At 32.8% G+C, this 19,752-nt stretch overlaps 2 protein-coding genes across 3 annotated transcripts in view; one reads left to right on the top strand and one right to left on the bottom strand.

Annotated features, from left to right (window-relative positions):
• LOC100371960 (dynein light chain Tctex-type 5-B-like) overlaps positions 1–14,734 on the bottom strand; it is a 31,650-nt gene extending 16,916 nt beyond the window's left edge. The window contains exons 1-2 of the mRNA XM_085503167.1: positions 14,552–14,734; positions 3,271–3,424 (exon numbers count right to left, since the gene is read on the bottom strand). Coding sequence (XP_085359293.1) covers positions 3,271–3,392 — 122 coding nt within the window. The 5' untranslated portion in view covers positions 3,393–3,424; positions 14,552–14,734. The remainder of the gene's footprint in view (positions 1–3,270; positions 3,425–14,551) is intronic.
• Positions 14,735–15,286: 552 nt separating this feature from the next.
• Positions 15,287–19,752, top strand: part of LOC102802425 (guanine nucleotide exchange factor subunit RIC1-like) — a 44,801-nt gene continuing 40,335 nt past the window's right edge. For both annotated transcript variants that reach the window (XM_085503165.1, XM_078010021.2), the window contains exons 1-2: positions 15,287–15,519; positions 18,273–18,380. In XM_085503165.1, coding sequence (XP_085359291.1) covers positions 15,379–15,519; positions 18,273–18,380 — 249 coding nt within the window. In that variant the 5' untranslated portion in view covers positions 15,287–15,378. The remainder of the gene's footprint in view (positions 15,520–18,272; positions 18,381–19,752) is intronic.

The following is a 19,752-nucleotide window of genomic DNA, read 5'->3' as shown; positions in this document are numbered from 1 at the left end:
CATTATCGATTTGCATATCATTTGGGGGAGTGCTATCGTCATGGTTTGGGTTTTGATTTACGTTATTATCGTTTTGAATACCAGTTTGTGGGTTTGTATTGTAAGTGACTGCGGGTGTAGGTACAGGTGTTATAGTCTGAATACAGTTACGTTGAGTGTGGCCTTTTTTGTGGCATTTATAACAAATAATTTCGTCCGTTGACAAATAAATACGATAAGTACGCTCCTCAAAAACGATATTAAGAACACCTTCTAGTTTATCCTGATCGCACAGCATGTATACTTGTCTGCGAAAACTTTTAACATGTCTCAAATTGGGACTTTTGCAGCCTAGTGGGATTGTATTTATTTTGCTCACTACTTTACCATACCGTAAAAGTTGTTCTTGTAGTAGGTAATCGGGTATAAACGGGGGTACACCAGATAGCACGACTTTCGTTGCGGGTTTCACGAGTGGTTGTACAGTAATAAATGTGTGCTCAATTCCACACCCAGATGCACACACAGATTCGGCAGACTCAAGTGAATTAAAGAAAACAATTACGCTGCCATTAGCACGAGAAGCTGCAACAATTTTTTCCGGACCACAAAGCTGTGAGAAAGCCTCAACATATTTTTCAATTTTAACGCCATCCAGTGACATGCATTTAACTCCATGTTTTCGTGTCAACCCGGCAAAGGGGTTGACACGTGCACTCGTCATGGAGGCGGCCATCTTGGCAGGCCTCTTGACGAGTAACACAAACAGAGAAAACTAAAAACAACTGAGAACAAGGCAGATTTTTGCCAAAACAACCAAGAGAAGCACCAACCAAAAACGGGAAGGTTACAAAAAAGGTGCAGTGAAATAAAGTGTAATAACTGACCTATAAAAGGATGAAAAATCGAATTACCAGGAGAGCGACGTGAAGGCGTGTGTATGCTCATTTACATACATACACGTACATACATACATACATACACGTACATACATACATACATACACGTACATACATACATACATACACGTACATACATACATACATACACGTACATACATACACGCACGCACACACACACACACACACACACACACACACACACACACACACACACACACACACACACACACACACACACACACACACACATACACACATACATACATACATACATACATTGAAAATATATTCCATACAAAACGTCCAAAAAGCCTTTTAAGCGAAAATTAATTCCAGCGAAAATAAAGTATTCCACAGTACATATAATTCCCAAATGACTTAAAGTTGAAATATTCAACCACAAAACTACATGATTACATGATATAAGGAGTATATGAAGATACTTTTATTTTAAGAAGAACTTTTTAATGAATACACCGTTTTCAAATTTATATCCCCATTACTGACCCCCAGTATCTCAGCAGCATGTTTATAATCAAATAAAAGCCATCAGTGCCAATGTGCAGATAATTTCCCGAAGTCTGACTTATGGTATGAGTTATTTGTGTCAACATTGATACCTCCTACTGTGTGGTACACTCACAGTTGACATCAAAAGGAAAAAATAAAGTTACAGACAAAATAATAATTATTGTACGATCAATTATACTGTTACAAACTGTCACAAAGACCGACAATGAATAGCTAAAACGAATAAACGCTCACATCACTATAACAAGTTGAAAACAGGGAGCAAAAACTTAAAGCCATATGTGAAATCGCACTATGATTTGAGATATCAAATTACGAGAGATCTAGCACAGTCCCTGGATGCCATAAACCATCTGATCTTAATGAAAGTGAATGCAAACCATGTGGCTTACTGTTTACGAAAAAACGTTGCATGTACTTGCACACAAATTTTGATTTTATAGAAAATCCACCACAGAAAAATCATACACACTAAAGTATCACACCCGATACAAAATATTGTATACATATAATAACTATAACTACAACTTATTAACTTTTCAAAAATTCACAAACTAGAGACTATCTTCTTAGTCAATATATATTAAAGCAGGTCAAGTGGCTGTAAGCGTGATTTAAAACATAAATTACGATTAAAACAAACAAATAACAAACCATACCCTGTCTCACCTAGTCAGCCTAGTGGAGGCTGGGCTTCTACGCATATTGAAGTGTCGGTTGGGATGCCGAAAATCGGATACCCTGGGTTGGGAGACCGTTGATTTCTTGCGTATTGACATCTTGGGCCGCCAAGGAATTTTATACAATTTCCACCTGGCTACTGTATCGCATACAGTGAGTCCTCTAGAAGGAGACTAAAGCTATCTGTGTAGTGGGAATGGAGACCACCCAGCTATGACTTGGCAACACCTACTGTGGCTGCCTCAGATACGAACAGCTGACAGTGAAATAAATCATACATTCCTGTGCCAATTGCAACACAGTTCAAAGTCCAATTTCTGACGTTAATGAACAGGCAGATAAACAAAAAAAAGATATTGGTTGGAAATGTGTTTTTGCAGACCATGTGGTTGTCTTGGTAACACAAGCAATATATTATTATGACTTCATAATTTGGAACAGATATTGGTTTTTTTGCGATTCATATATCAGCAAAAAGTTACCAAGTGAGAATATTATATGAAAAAGAGTAAGAGGCAACTCTTGGGGTTTCCAGTAATAGAAAAAAATAACACTGTGATTCATCTAGCCATTTATATACACATGCAGACGTCGAGTCTATTAACGTCAAGTCCAGTTTGTAGTGAATGTTTCAACGTCTGAATGACAATTATAACTGAATATACCGGTACATGTACCAAGAATAGATTATTTTTTCATTTTTTGTAAAATATTATGGATCAAAGTTTGAGAGATCAAAAATAAGACTTCAGGGCTCAAGATTGTAATAGCAGCCTGAACGGCACCTAGGCTAGCATGGCTATCATTTATCAAAATTAATTACTAGAAATTTATAAAATTATTTTGAATGAACTAATTTGTCTATCTATGGATGTCCTAAACAAATTGTTCAAAATGACAAATATTTGTATTATTAATTATTTGTATTCCTCTACCTGATGGACTACCTTAATTGATACAACGAGACGACCAGCTTTTAAAACATATTGGCAGACTTCCGAGATATTTTGCTAATTTCAATCAAATCCATTTACTAACAGTCAAATTCAAATCCCCAATGAAGAGAGAAATTCATGAAAGATTGACAGAGCTTGAATTAAATTAATCTCTTAAATCTAAATCTCAATTATCATAAATACCAAAAGTAGATTTTAAGATTTGGTCATAATCCACTTACCCATGCTTATGTGCACCTGGTCGTCCATATTCGCTACTCATCAGGGAAGATGCACTGCCGCGTTTCTTCAACAGCCGAGCAGCTTTATCCCTCGCAACATCTGAAGTCTGCTTGTCTGACATGATCGCCAGCAGGTATTTTTATTCTGTGCAGTCTGCAAACAAAGAGTAAAGCCTCCAATTACAATTGATATTCTAAAAAGCTCAGGAAATTGACGACTGAGAAAGTGAAATATCGACTAATCAATATTTCATTCTTTATGAAAGTGTATCGTATAGCAGCTAATGCAACATGTACGCATTTCTAAATGTTAATTTAGTAAATCAGTAAATACTGATAAACGCCACACACTGTAACTAATTTGAGAATGCAAATATCATTCGTACACTGAATAATGTATGTTAGCGTAAATTTGAAAAAAAAAGTTGAAGAGTATTTGTAATATACACATATCCTGGTAACGTGTAAATGTTAAAATTTACAAATGATGTAATTGCGGATTCATTTCAGATAAAAGGATACACTTGAAGGATAAAGCGAGATAAATGTTTAAGTCCTGTTGTCACGGCAACCAACTCAAAAATACACAGGGAAATGCGTATTGTTCAGATTGTTTTTATGTTTAATTACATTTTTATGAGATCAATATTTTTAATAATCTTTATGGATAAGATAGTTTAATAATAAAATGTTTTAATAAGCTATAGCGTTTGGGTGGGGTATTAAACAATTTTGAAGTGATTTCTGGTATCCATAGTCTCAATTATATGCATTTTGTCCATTTTTCATTCCAGAGTAATCATCAAAGTAGGATTTAACATTAAAGGCAATTGCCAAGTAATTATTTTACATAGAACATTTTTTATTTGCTCTTTTTTATTTATTTGAAGTAACTTTTGACACAGCAAAATATCAAGAAATTGTAGAAATTTTTAAATTTTCAAATTCCTTACAAAATAGTCATATTGGTACCAGAATTATCGAGTATACGTAATGAAAGATACCACATACTTCTTTAGGTGTTACATTGCAACATCTACACATTCCTCAACTGCACAGAAAACATAGCACTTGCCAAGAAAATTTAATTTTTTTTTAAATTATAGGCATGATTATTTGAGATATTGGTCAACCCATACGCAGTGATCGTAAAGCAATTTTATGTTTTCAGAAACGTACAGAATCATTGAAAGACTAATTCAGACAAATCAAAATTTGTGATAGGAATTGCACCTATACTGGACGTGAAAATCAATCACAGTTAACCTTTTCAATCACATTTAAGATTTCCTTGCCTAAACTCTTCTGTACGTTTTTATTATATTCATCAATATTTCAGAAAATATACAGTTTTTTTTTTTGTTCTGATCATTCGGAAGGAAAGTGCAGACTATATAATTATTTTATGAATTTGTGATGAAAAGAAGGAAATAGTAGTGAAAAGTTTAAGTTAGAAGTCTAGTCATGAAAATATCCAGAATTTATTCATTTTGCAATAAATTGTACTCCTAGGCAAGAATAGTGACATAAAGTTTCGAAAGAAACTTATTATTTTGGTTAACATGAATTATAACTATAGGCATACATATATACAAGATGCAATAGCACATATCTAGTACTTTTTCAATACTTTGACTAATTATTCACATTTTAAGTCCATTTTTAACATTTTTGTTAAGAATCTCCCATCTTGTAAACAAATGTGAAATCATGAATAATTATAATTTGCTCTGTAAACCAAGCCGTGAGTTTAGCTTTTTGTGAAACTTAATTACTGCTGAGCTCAAATATATTTTTTTTTCTGAGCCTGCATTCTTTAAATCAATTCCAATTTCCAATTTAGTTCAGAAATACAAAATCCAAGACCAGCTTTTCGGAGAACTTAACAAGACTTGAGATCCATCATTGTAATCTATCACAGTGCAATTATTTTGCCTAGCAACCATGAAAATTGTCATTTCAAGATTCTTTTTTCAAGTAACATGTGCAAAGCTTGTGAATGGGGTTTATTTCTATGAATCACAGCAGTGTGAACTGACTTCGTATTGATCTCCAGACAAACTGAAATTCACAAGGGAATAAAATTTCGTATGCATGTAGCTGTTCTAAGAAGTACAAAGTGACATTTTTATAGGCACATAGTCCGAACCGATTAATCTATATACATACATTTTGAATATAAGTTCATTATTTCTAAGTACATGCACATGTATTATTTTTTGACTTGTGTACACCAGTGACGAAATGGGTTACAACTTAAATATCTAAGATAAAATGCACAGAGAAAACCATATACTGTATTTTTGCTTGGAATTAATTTTCGCTGAAGGAATGATTCAGTGAAAATAAAATCCAGAGAATATACTCTTCAAAAATCAGTGAAAATAAATTCCATACAAAACACAAAAAAAGTCTTTTCAGCGAAAATTAATTCCAGTGAAAATAAAGTATTTTACAGTACATGTAAATAATTTAAATTAAAAAAAAAAAAAAAAAAAAACATGAACACTAGAGTTTCTAATTGTTAACTTTTTAAAAAGTTTAATTTGTTTTTGTCTACATCATAGTCCCTCTATCACTGCATCTGCATGTACAATATTGGATCTTTCAATGACTCAAAATTCCTAATACATTTAGGAATGTAGATAAAATACTTTTGAGTGGGTCTCACTTTTATTACGTAGGTGCAATTGTGCTTCATATGCATTTCATGTGCTCTAATAATCAAATATTTGGACAGTCGGCAGTAAATTAAGTCATCATAACAGCTTACGTTACAATAGCAGTAAAGCAATAATATAGACATGATAAACTATATGGTAATAAACAACATTGGTATCTCGGAAACACTGCCCTCTAGAGTTATAAGTATGTAGAAGGTTCTTTACAAAGTTAACACTTGAACTTCTTAGCAGCTATTGGATACAGAAAATACATGCATAAGAATCCTTATTTTTGTCCTTCAATTATTACGCAAATATTGACATTGAGAAGTTCAATAAAGGTGACCCTGTGACTACACTGTCACACGCAAACAATGCAGACAGAAGGTCTTTACACAGTGTGCCGTTACTTCCCTTCCTGTAGCACATTGTACATGCTATGCATTATGCATTTTAATAATGCAGTTTCATTTTCAATTACTTGTTTTTAACAATTTATTTCTTACTCATTTTTCAAGCGTGAAGTGAATAGATGTCTTATTTTATTAGAATACTTTGTACCATACAATGTACATGTAATTAGTACCGAAATGCCATGGTGATGTCATCAAACGAGGAGACCCCTTAGCACATGTTCATTGACAAAAAAAAAGAAATAAATAAAGTAGTGTGTGAAATCACAAATTCGGAGGCTTCCTTAGAGCAATCTAGAACTAACAAAACAATTATTAGGAATACCATTTTTTTTTCAAGTTTATATTATTTTTTTGAAAAATTTATGAAAAAAATATATTTATTTGAGGAAAAATGTGTTTGTGAATTTGCAACTTTAAAAACCAGTTAAATAATTTGGCAATACCAGGTAAGAAATAAAGACACAATCAAGTGTAAACAAAATGCTCTATACTTGAAATTCCTTTTCACACATTTTCAAGAAAGTACATGGATTCGGAAACCAAGCGAGAAACAAAACATGCAAAAAATCACTAAATATCAAAAATTCACGGGAAGTCTCTGTTTGCTTAACAATCACCAACTAGGCAGGCTAAATGAGGTAGGCATCCTGGTGGTTGTCATAGTGACCCCAATCATGGCTTCCTCCGATGCCACTTTACATCACTTAACAGAGGATATATTAATACGATGCATTGAAAAAGGAAGCCTGCAGTCATTTTCTTGGTCTGTAATAAAACAGCCAAGCACAAAAGGTCTTTTATCTTCGCTCGTAATAAGTGCATTGTGTCAAGTGAAATAGTCAACAATGCATTGGTATTGGCAATGCAAACTTTTACTATCGGTGACGGGCATTCAGAACAGATAGAGCTGAATTGTAATAGATGTTGATATCACCGCAACGATTCAGTACGAGATGATACGAGAACAACCTAACTAGGCGAACTGAATAGCAGCGTGTCACATTAAAATCTTTTAGAATGCGGGCACATGTTAATATGTATTTATTAATCACAATGCCACAGACATCTTAACAAGCCACGGGAGTCTTCATACATGTAGCAACAAATGGAAATTGTCTCGTTACTATGGAAATAACAAAATATCAAATAGCTATAGCTACATGTGTGACAGTTTAATTCGGTTAGAAACCAGAATGATTTAGAATCCACGGATGAAGATATAATTTCAGCCAATTCCCTCTACTTTCTACAAAATACATGTGTACTATATTTCCACAATATAAGTAGATGTTATAATTTAAAATAAACAAAAAAAAACGTTTTTAACAGCAGAGTTTCAGCTTTTTTTAGTTGCTTGGCAACTACATGTCTGTGTCCAACAAATATGATTTGAAGTTGTTTTTTTGGATATATTTATTTTCAGCCTTCAGCAAAGAGATCTCCACCTGCACATGCGCTGGAATTGAGTCCTAATCGACATTAACAACAAGCTAATACTGCAAAGGCTCATGGGTAGAAGCTTGTTTGTAAACAACAACACGCTGTGACCATTTGCCGCATGCGCAGGTGATGACCCCCTCGGATCAATGTATGAAGAATTATTTGCCATATACAATGCATCAAATTACGGTATCACAAGATATACAAGTCAGAAATTGTTTGCAAATAGCCGAACATCATTATATATTTCTGTATAGATTCAGGTGTGATTAAAGTTCCTGCACACTGGACTTTTCAGCTGATGAATCAAATCTGGCTTTTTTAATAAATAAAAATTTAATGTTGAGAATTATCTATGGGAGAGTTTTCGAAAGGCAGCAGTGTTCCAGTACCTGTATCACATTTGTAATCAAACGTTTTTTGAATAATTCATACTTCCAGTAATTATTGTGCTGAGAAAACATTACATGGTTCCGATGTGCACAACATTAACACACAACTGTGACTGTTCATTGTAAGATATATCTGAATCACAACCAGATCCGACAACAGAAAATGGAGAAAATGTGTAGATAACTTCCAAGATACAAATGAATGAACACGAACAATAAAGTAAAGAAACATTTGAACGAAAATACACTTGTTGAAATCCAAAAGAAAAGAAACACCCAGGTCAACAAACATAGAGACAAGAATCCAAGAATCCAAGAAATGTATTTTTAAAAGGAAACTCCAATAATATATGATAAAACAGCAAGATTCAACTTTTGAAAATTTGAAATGGTCTCAGCGAAGAGCGGTTCTGTCGCAGTCGAGAGCTTAGTAAAATAGCAAACAGGAAACTCAAACTGAAGTCTATTAACAAAACGCCACATCTATTTAAAAACAGAGATACCTGAATGAGAAGAAAATCAACCATCAGTGTCAGTCATTTGTGATATACACAGTTCTCACCAGAGTTTTTCTATTTAAAAAATTTCCTCATGTAGCTTGGGGCATAATGGTTTCAATAAAAGATAAAAATAGAACTTAATAAGAGGAGGCAAATAATTTGACAAAATTATGATATATATGTATTCATTAGATGAAATAGTATTGTGAAGTGAATGAAACTATCGCTATGGTTACGCAACATTCAGGTGTATATACTTTACAATGAAAGCTAGGGAACACACGTTTCATCAATGCACGGAGACATGATACAGGACAGATGTTGCCATGGAAACTAGAAGTGTGCATTCACTTGATGCAACATGTAAAATATTTTTAGACAATTAGTTGAATTTTCTTGCACGCAAGGATTATGTTACATTCCTAGTAGCAAGGTGTCTACACAAGAACTGCGTCTGACGGTTACACAGTGTCTATAGCTGACATGTAGAAAATATGTTTTGTTATTATGTCCCATCCAATCAATTGCAAGTCAGTATAAAAAGTAATATACTATATATATTGCAGAGAACCTAGAGACAGTATTTTCTAATTTGATTAATTCTTAGAAGTTCAAATAAAATGTGGCATGTCTGTCAGATTTAGCAGAGATCATGTGACTTCTGAAAATCAGAGGTCAACATATTTCTGGCTCTACAATTTCAAAGTTTGTTTTACTCAATAAGAATTATGAAAATGTATGACGATTATCTATATACCGGGTATATTTTAGTTGTAATGGAGTTACATCTATCATTTTCAAATTTTTGCAACTTTTGAATTTTGTTATTTGTTGAATTTTTTTTATGCAAATGTATATTTTTCCCATGATGCAATGTATTAAAAATATTAAGAATTAATATTTACAGCGATTTCCGATATCTATTCATATCACTGACAAACTAAGTCAATAAACTCAACGGATTGTATTTTTTTTAAATTGGATGTATTCATTGGTTTCTGAAAGATATAATACTCATTGAAATACTATTGTAGTCGGCGAATTATTCTCAGCATGAAACACAACGTCACTTTCAATATTAAAGTACCCAATCAATACAGCAATCAGCAGAACAAAACTGTTCTTGTAATTAAAGATAAAATTACACAAAAGACATAATTTTATTTAGTACGAGATGATCAACTGAAAGATAAATATTACACGGTATATGCGATCAAATCAACTACATAATCATTTCTGTCGATGGTTATGATATTTTCACAATTGAAGTAAAAAACAACCAGGTAGCTGTCTATTCTATCTACTGTCTGGCAAAACTGTATTAAGTGCAGTACTGTGTTTTATGATCTACTATAATCAATTGGGGGCATAATGGATTATCACATTTTTATAAAAAAATTCCTGGTTAGTAATAGTTGGATATTTTTTTATACTTAATCAATACATTCAGAAAGAGAAGCCCCAAGGGGCTGTAAATTACTGTTCTATTAGAGTTAATCATTTTGATGCATTCACCGAAAGTTCTACATTTCAAATGCTAGAATTGTTGTTTTAACAAAAATTATTCTTGCAAATGTCCAGGTATTGTTTACATGTCCTTAATAGAGCCTGCATGTTTTTCAGTGTGTCTAGGTATATTTTATATATCTTAGAGTCTGTACATTTTTCATTATGTCTACTCTAGGTGTATTTTATATGTCTTAGAGCCTTTATTTCTTTCACTGTGTCTAGGTGCAGTTTATATGTCTTGATGTAGACGTAGATAAGCAATAATTAATACAAAACTAAATATTAAACATTAATCCATGCGATGCTTGCAAAATTAATACCATAAACTGTTATTATTAGACTGTCATTTCAATACCCACAATAAAGCGGCTGTAATTGGTCAATTAAACACAGCAGCCAAACATTATTAAATTCTTGATGGAACATTGTAACCAATTAAATGTGAATGTAGCATGTATCAGAGAGATACATTTGTGGATTTTTGTTAGACAATTTGGTTATTTTGTTTCAAAACATCAGCAATGGCTATAGCAGTAGAACAAGGCCACTGCAAGCCATACATCCAATGCATGCAGAAACTTGTATAAACAGGTCACACATACTGACAAATGATCGTTTTATTTTCATTTATCGGACTCTGATAATATCGCATATTTTAATACATAGTTATGAAGCCATCACTGCATTGTCTAACTCTGAATTCACCTAATACAAATATCATTACATTTATAACCCAACCCTCTCATCTAAATAGCATACAACAAAAATAACCCCATCCCACCTCCTACACATGAGTAAGTAAAAAACGCACATAACCCTTTTTATCTAATAAAATCGCATACAGCCTTACCGCACCCTTCCTGTCTTTCAAAACAGTATACATGCAGTATTTGCTCTATTAGAAGTGCATCTCCAAAAATTGTAATTTTATGGTATGCTGGATCTTTAAAATATGACCTCCTATAAAATGACTACCGGTTTAATGACTGGGTTTAAATTTCGCTGATCTTATGTCTTAGCATTTCAGGCATATTCAGTGGGTTTTAAATTCACGGTTTTATCATTTAGATAATGTGTTCTTGTTAAATTTTACATATTCACTGGGTTTTAATTTAGCGCATTTTCCAGTCAGCGAAATAAGCAAAATTAAAACCCAGTGAATAATTAATTATTTTACAGTATTTCAACCACTTCTGTCAGTTACATAAATGCATACATTACTACTGGTAATAGAAAAAATTCAGTTATAACGTTTCAAACCTTGTTATGTATCCATGTATTGTAATTAAGTTTATTACAAGTGTGTAACAGCAGTCATATTGATAATATAAATGTTTGCATTATTTCATAAAAATAAAATATTCTCCATAAATCCACTCCTTCCCTTTGATTTCCATATTTTTTTCTGCCAACATTTTTGGTGCAACATTTCTCTTAATTTCAGGTATTTTTCTGTAATATTTATGATCATTTTTGACATAGTTTTCTATTATATTATTGCTGTAGGTCCAGATCAAATTTTAGGAAAAATAAGTGAAAAAATTTTATTTTATGAATATGATAAACATAATCTTCAACCCTCCGATTTATGCAAACATTTAACATACTGTAAAATACTTTATTTTAGCTGGAATTAATTTTCGCTGAAAAGACTTTTGGGTGTTTTGTATGGAATTTATTTTCATCGATTTTTGACGAGTTGAATGTTAAATATAGGGAAAAAGGTATAATCGCTGGATTTTATTTCCACGGAATCATTCCTTCAGCGAAAATAGCAAAAAATTAATTCCAAGAAAATAAAGTATTTTACAGTACTGTAAACAGCTAGAAATTTTTGAAATTTCAGGATTTTATGATATTTGCATGAGACCAAAGTCATTTTCACTGCTAGAAAATTTAAAATTTAGCGATAACTATTGACTTGTGAAATTTGCAAAAATTAAAAAAGTTTACAGATTATAAAATCACAAAAAAATATCTCATAATATACTTTGTAAACAATGATGGTACTGAGCACTTTTATGTATTTTATGTGGAAAAATGTAATATACTGCGTTTGATACAGCGGTAAGAAACGAGAGTTTCCATGTATTTTATTAATCTGATTAGACTACAAGTCACTACATAGGATTAACTTTAATCTTATAATCTATACACTAGGACAACATTTATGTTTTCAGGATTAATAAATAATTCTGTATGGATCAACAAAACTAAGTAAAGGTAACCATAGTGGGATTTTATGATCTATATCCAAAACAGTATATTCCATGTGTTTTTGGCGTATAGCATACAACTTGAAAATGAGGTAATAAAATCAGTTATTATAATGAACTCGGCGATATGAAAAAATTTAACTTAATTCGAAGTTGTACAAACAATAGAGTTACAAAACATGTCCACAAAAAGGGGCTACAACAATTTGTATGCAACATTTCATTTTTCACAGATACCGGGGATACTTTGCATTATTGGTATGTATTTGCACATGTAATTTTCCCTCGGTAAGAAAATCCATCGTAGGTATCGGTATATTTGTAATGCACCTCCCTCTTCCCTTGTGTAGAACAGCTTGTGCTCCACTGTCTGGCAAACCAGACTTAAGATATAGTCGTCGTTGACGGCTCAGATATGTTAATCTCTATTACACACTATCTATTGTAGTATTTCTCTTGTTAGCGAGGTTTAGTTTCACTCACTCGACCATGATATTAACAACTATTGTACTCTTTACACTGTCTGTCAAAAACCATACGTTGTATTCAACAAGAGGGAATCAAATGTTTTACATTCATTCCTGTGTAGTGGTATTGATTTCATTTGAAACCTTTTAAGAGTTAAAAAAAAAGATTTATAAATATAGAAATTTTTTTTTACATAATTATTTTTCCCATTATTGTTCAGTTATCTCATTTAATAAAATCACAAATTTGGCAGGTCTGTAGAGAATTTAATTAACAGCAAGGTCTTAATTTGTGTATTTTATCATAAAATGCATAAATCTAGCACAAACCAGTGAATTTAAAAAAAAATTGTGAATGTTCCAGCAGCAGTCATTAAATTAAATTGAACGTAGTAAATATCTCTCCATCTACAATATCAGTAATTTTCAATCTTCGATTTTAATAGTTTTTATTGCTCATAATTACGTATAAAAAGTCAAAGTCGCCACCATCTAGCACTGAGTTCTGTTGATACTTGTGGCATAACCAGGATTTGTTTCTCCTACATAAAATATTTACAGTGATCCAGCCTGTAAAGGCATTAAATTAAACCAAAGTGTCACATTCTTAGCTTCTTATTTTGTACACTTCTCATTCTGTAGTCTATGCCTTAGAAATGTACACAGCTGATTCTCGAGGCTAATTTGACATTGAGTTACAATGAATCTTTTGTCACTATTAATGTCAACAGCCATTACCGCCACGAGGTAAATTCTTTCATTTCAAAAAACAAGCAGTTGAATATTTAGAATTTTAAGAAATAGTTGTAGCAGTGATGTGGCTATGTAAATATTGTGAAAATAATTATTTTAACAGTGTTGCAGCTTGTATTTGCTCTAGTTTTTATTAGGGGTTCAAGGTCAAAGCAAGAAATAACATTTTTGTTTCAGTGTAAGCAAAACTTTAATCACCTATTACCTTAAAAAATAATAATACAGAAATCTACCATCTTGTCGAAGTTGTACATTTGGCTGTAGACAAAATGTAATTTTTTTATATTTTTCTTGTCTTGACTGCATTTTAATTTTATTTTTTTTTAAATATTTACAGATAATTGTAAATATATAAATCATTTTTGGCTTATTAAACAAATTTAGTATCCCCACTTTGGAAAAATTATTGAGAAGTTCAGTCAATTTTTAAAACTAGCAGTGTATTTATTTTGAACGAAGAAAATCATAGCAATTAGCCGATGGGGTGGACATAACAGGTGTCAAAAATGAATCTTTTAAAATTTCAAATGTGAAGTTTACTGTATTAAAACTTCTCAAGGTTGAACTGGAAGGCATTCTGACTGAGGCGACAACGTCACACGCTATGGTGACCAACGAACCGTACCAATCACGTTAACCGGGGGAAAAACACCAAGCAATTATAGTTTTAACTGGGAAATTTCGCGTCTAGACAGTTTTGGATTATCGCCGAAGATAGTTGTCGAAACGTGTACTTCAGCTTTCGTAAGTGCTTACTTTCTCACTTCAAGTTGAAACATGCAATACAAAACACGGCGACGCTCGATCATGATCACTTCGCGGTAGGCAGGAATAGCAGTTAGTCAACGTTTCCAATCAGTGTTTTTCGAGGAATAAAGCTGTGAAATGCGGCCTGTAATTCTCTCTAACTACCGACAAAACTCACCTGTTGTGGTTTCGGGAAATCTTGTAGTTACGTTTCCGATTAGCCCTGTTGATTACTGTCCCTGATGAGCAAAAACTTTGTCAGAAACGCCGGCCAGTTGCTGCACTTGTAATGGTATTTACATGAAACTATCAACGGACCCGTCAGGTGCGAGCGTCTCCAGGAGACTAGTAAACCAATTATAATTGATCGACAAGCCACCAACGCTGATCTGATAAAGACAACCATTTGAAAACAGCGCCACCTTCGACCAACGTCGAAATTATTTCGTTGTTGGTGTGAGGTGTCTGCTGTTGTCATTATAAGCCGACCACATCAAATACATTATTAGGTCTGTGACCAGTTCAACATACTACGGCAAACAAACCAAGTGCCCCGGATGGTTGGTTTGGTGACAACTGTTCAAATCAACCGCTGCTCGACAATCACAGATGTAGCGGATTACTATGGTTTCCGTGTTGCGAGATGTTGTGTTCGCTTAATTCTCGCGATAATTCACGCGAATTCGCGAGATTTGTTATTCGACACAAAATACTCGTTGCTACTGGTCAAAAAAGTATTTTTTACTTTCTCGGATTTCAATGAATTATATAAAAATATAAAATTAACATTGATTTTATTATTTGTATTTTGTTACTGGTTTGTATTTAAATGCACCAATATTTAATTAATGTATATGGATAATGGTTTAGCCAATCAAATGAAACGTTATAAACCACTATTTACCATACTCTCATATCGCTTCAAAAAAAGATGGCGGCTTGAGTCGTCTTGACTCTTCTTTAATTGTTTGCTACTTTGTCCAGATTTGTCAGCATTTTGTCGTTATGTATTTCCCTATCGGATGGCCCAAATTACTGTCCCTCCCGATCGAAGAAGAAGATACTCTCGAGTATGTCGTGGCTAACCGGGATCGATCTCTCTTCGCCGTGCTTACCGCTCAGGCTTTCTACGTATGGTACTACAAGGTAAGAAACAATCCAAATGAATATATATACAAAAAAAAAAACTTTTGTAGATTTCTTGAGCTACACTGTTATATGTAAATTAGCATGGTGGTTATTTTGTTTATGAGTGCCTTTTAAATAATTGAGTTTCGTAAAAACTCCACGTTTATGTCCAAATCTGTGCACGTCATTTGACCCGTCGACGTTGATCGAATACGATCAGCTGATAATGAGGTGTTTATTTTGTTTATCAAATGTTTAGGTTATTTTTCGGTATCTTTCGACCTTGACCTCACTTTAGGCGAAACAAACATTGGCTCATATTGCGTAGTTTCTTAACGTGTAGTTGTGTTCGTAATATTAATTGGCTCACCAAGCATTCGTGCAACAGCGACAGCACTGGTCGCTACACAGTTTTAATAATAAATAGGTATCGATGTATCACCGTTTTATTCCCAATGTCTAATTTCTTTAAAGTGTTGATAATGTCATTAATTAAATATTTAATTATTTTCATTCTGTTGGGGGATAGGAATAGTTGCAGGAAAAACACACATAAAAAACCTGTATTTCTGTTATTTCCGTTGTATCTACTTGAAAGGCATAGACATTAATTAAAACTACTGTTTGCAGATATGCTCTTATTCATATAATTTCAATTAATTTTATATACGGTACTTCAAAACATCAAAAAATAAAACATAGATAAAACAAAACATGTAACACTGATATATAGTTATTCTATTGATTGGGGGTATGATCAAAATCCAAGGAAAAGAATTCTAGTAAGTAGGATTAAAACCACCTTCCTGTCATCTTCTAAGACGAGTGAAATATTAGCTCCTTGGTTTATATCTGTTTATGCATGTGCATGCAGAGAGTTCCTGTTTGGATTTTCATGTGTTAAAGGGCAGTAGTAGCTAAATAGCATTTGTAAACAAATAATGTATTTTACGAGGTAATTTAATCAGGGTTGAAAGGACACCCAATTTCAGGGCAAAATTTGATACCATTGCTTTAGTGTACAGCAAAAGTATAGGAAATATCTGTATTTTTTGAAGGGGCACCAAGATAGACACCTTAGGCATATCGAGGCAATTGTCATTGATGTCGAAGTGAAGTTCAAACTTTACAGGATGAGACCAATATCTGAAACCAACATGTTGCAAAGGACACCATCTGCTACTGCTGTAATTAGGAGTTTTGTTTGAATGTTAGTTTTATTTATTGTTTGTATGGATAGGATATGATAGGATATTTTATTTGGAACGTACACACAAACAATGCTTGAGTAAAGTCCAATATAAGAAACATGAAGTACCCCGGTTAACACAACTATTCTAATCTATGTGAATATTTGTTTCATAAATCATATATTTAATTAATTGGTTAAGTCAATGAGTAAGATGTTCCAGAAAATGTTATTCAAATTTTACTTTTATAGATAGAGGTAACACTGGCACTAACTAGCAGCCATTGAGTGTAAACTTATCAGACAGTATCATACAACAACTTCATATGTATGTGCTTTACTGTAATCACAAAGACCAGGAAAGTAGAGTATTGTCAAGCTTGGTTTATGTTATGGTTTATTGGAACATTCCAAGACTCTGTCTGGGTTTTCTCAAAGGCTACTTCCTGTCATTAGAATCTAAGGGGGTCTTTTGAAAGATAATGTTACCCACTTTCAACAATGGCTTTCTTGTGTATGCAGTTGACCTGTTTGGGCAGTTCATTCACAAAGTTACATATGTATACCTGATAATGGTCTCTACAGAGATAATATTAGATACTGTACAAGTTTTGTAATTTGGTGTTGCTATATGTACAGTACACTTAGTTCACAGTTCTCAAGTCCTGCTATACATATATTTCCTTCTGAGTAAATTAATGCAGAATTACCAGCTGATTTCTCCTGTGTGCTTGACAACAAATTTGACTAAAGATGTTTAATAATATTGTCCTTATATCAAGAATATGTAATCATAATAATAGCATACAAATATACATTTATATATCAATCTAAGGTATATTTCCAATGTAGTTTAGTAAATCACCTCGATAACTTGATGGAGATTGTTTGAATGTATGACGATGTTTTGCTGTCACTGGCTCTGATATTGACACTGAATTTTTACTGTGTATATTTCAGGATGGCAGCAAGGGTTTATTTTTAATTGGTGTTAAATATCTTGGCAAAATAAACAATTGAACCCTATCACCTCTTCCAAAAAAAAAAAATCAACTCCACACTATACTAACTTTCCAACTCTTTGTACCCTGTCAGAATAACTTCTTGTCCTCAGTTCAAGTCTTCACAGTTAGTACTTGTCTGTCAAAGTATTCCTCTCCATTTACAATAAGACCTAACCCTAACCAGTCGACTCAAAAATATCCTAACTCAAACCACTTCCCTACTGTTAGCTATATCCAGTTACAGTATCAGGCAGACCACAGTCCTCTAATCAGATTAGTGACCTCTGCCTACTCCCTCCCGTGTGTGTTTGGGGTAGGGGTGGGGGCACCTCATACCTTATATTTGTATAATATTTTAAAAGTTGCCTACAAAATATGCAGTAACAAGCTTATTGTAATAAATTGCACTGATTGATAATTTGAAATATTATACTAAAAAAAATACAAGCACTAGGTTTCACATACAAATTTCTACATTATTATTCAATAAAAATGACCTTGATGAATTGAAATTGTTATAAAAATTGCACAAGGTGAAGGTACAATAGGAAGGTAATCTTAATTTTTTTTTTTTGCAGCCATGTGTGCACATAGTTAGTTACAGAAGATCTGATGATTCCGTTATTGTTCTGGGAAAAAACAGATTTGCAGAATGGAAACCAGATTCCACTGTTCTGGCTGTTGCGGTATGTACTCTTCATGTATTTATGATAAACAGTTTTATGTTTAGAGCTCAAAGATCAGTGGCTTTGCATAACTGTTTTTCCTTTAATTTTGCGATGGGCAAATTTTGCGAGTAAGTGAAATTTGCTAAATTCTGTAGGAATGTAAATTTCTCTTGGGTCCTACAACGTGTGTTTAATAGTGACTTGCGTGAAATTTTGTATTTAAAAATGCCATAAAATTTTTACATTGAGACAATTTCTAGCAGTGAAAATTAAGCAGTTTACAGTATTATAAAGACAGTCACATGTCCAATACACATCTGTGTCTGATATATTAGGTTTGACACTACAGCAGCTGTCAATATGCTGAGTCAGCTAATTATGGTTTGTATAGTTAAGTGAATTGTTTTTTTCAATGTTGAAGTCTTTTTTCACACTGAAGCAATTGTACGTCAGAATAATTGTATATAGGTTATTTGAATAAAAATCATAGAACTGAATTGGATTGAATATAAATGCCAAAACAACATGGTGAAGTTGTGATACAAACAAGTCATGATTTAAAAAAATCACCCCCTTTATTCAGAATAGGGAGGGGTAGATTCTCCTTTTATTAAAAAAAAATCATTGACTTTGCCCGCATTCGTTTTTCAAATTCTGGTTGAAACATGTCAATGTATTGATTATCATAGTTCTGCATAAATGGCATACATCCAAATTTATATATGTATGTACATGTACATGTACACGTGTGCTTCTGTCACATGTACTTTTGATATTAGACAGTAAAATTCATTATAGACTAAATACTTTTTGTCTTAGGAACAATAAGTAGCTTACAGTTGTACACTAAATAGCTGGGCTTCAACTAATCACTTTTATGTTTTTAACTTTTTTTCAAAAAATAAAATCCAACCCAATTTGGTCTTTCATTCCCTGACAACAAGCGTTGTCAAGACACCATGTTGTAACTGCTTTCATTCAGTAAATTCTATAAGAGGATTAGCATAGCATATAATTACTCCCTCTCCAAACACAGTCTGCAAAAAAACAGTTTATTATTACATTTTATGTATTATTTTTTTTTAAATTACACATCAAGGTAGAAGCCTAGTCATAATTTTTGACAAAATTGGTCACAAATCGCATGACAATGTTCATTAGTTTATTATGTACAAACATGAAGCTAATGTCTCATGATACAATGAAATAGCATTATTTTGTGTGTTACAGTTATTCCTTTTGAGAAACGTGTCCTAATATTTCTTGAAAATTGCTATTTTTAGAACAATTCCATAGAACACAATGTTAAAGAAAAATTGCATTTTTTGACACCTTTCAAAACCCAGATTTTTTAAATAATTCAGAACAAGTACTCCATCATTAACAATAT

This window comes from Saccoglossus kowalevskii, chromosome 9, assembly GCF_978046115.1.
Source record: "Saccoglossus kowalevskii chromosome 9, keSacKowa6.1, whole genome shotgun sequence".
Taxonomy (NCBI): Eukaryota; Metazoa; Hemichordata; class Enteropneusta; family Harrimaniidae; genus Saccoglossus; species Saccoglossus kowalevskii.
Note: the sequence above shows the minus strand (reverse complement) of the source record. Positions and strands in the feature narration are given on the sequence as shown.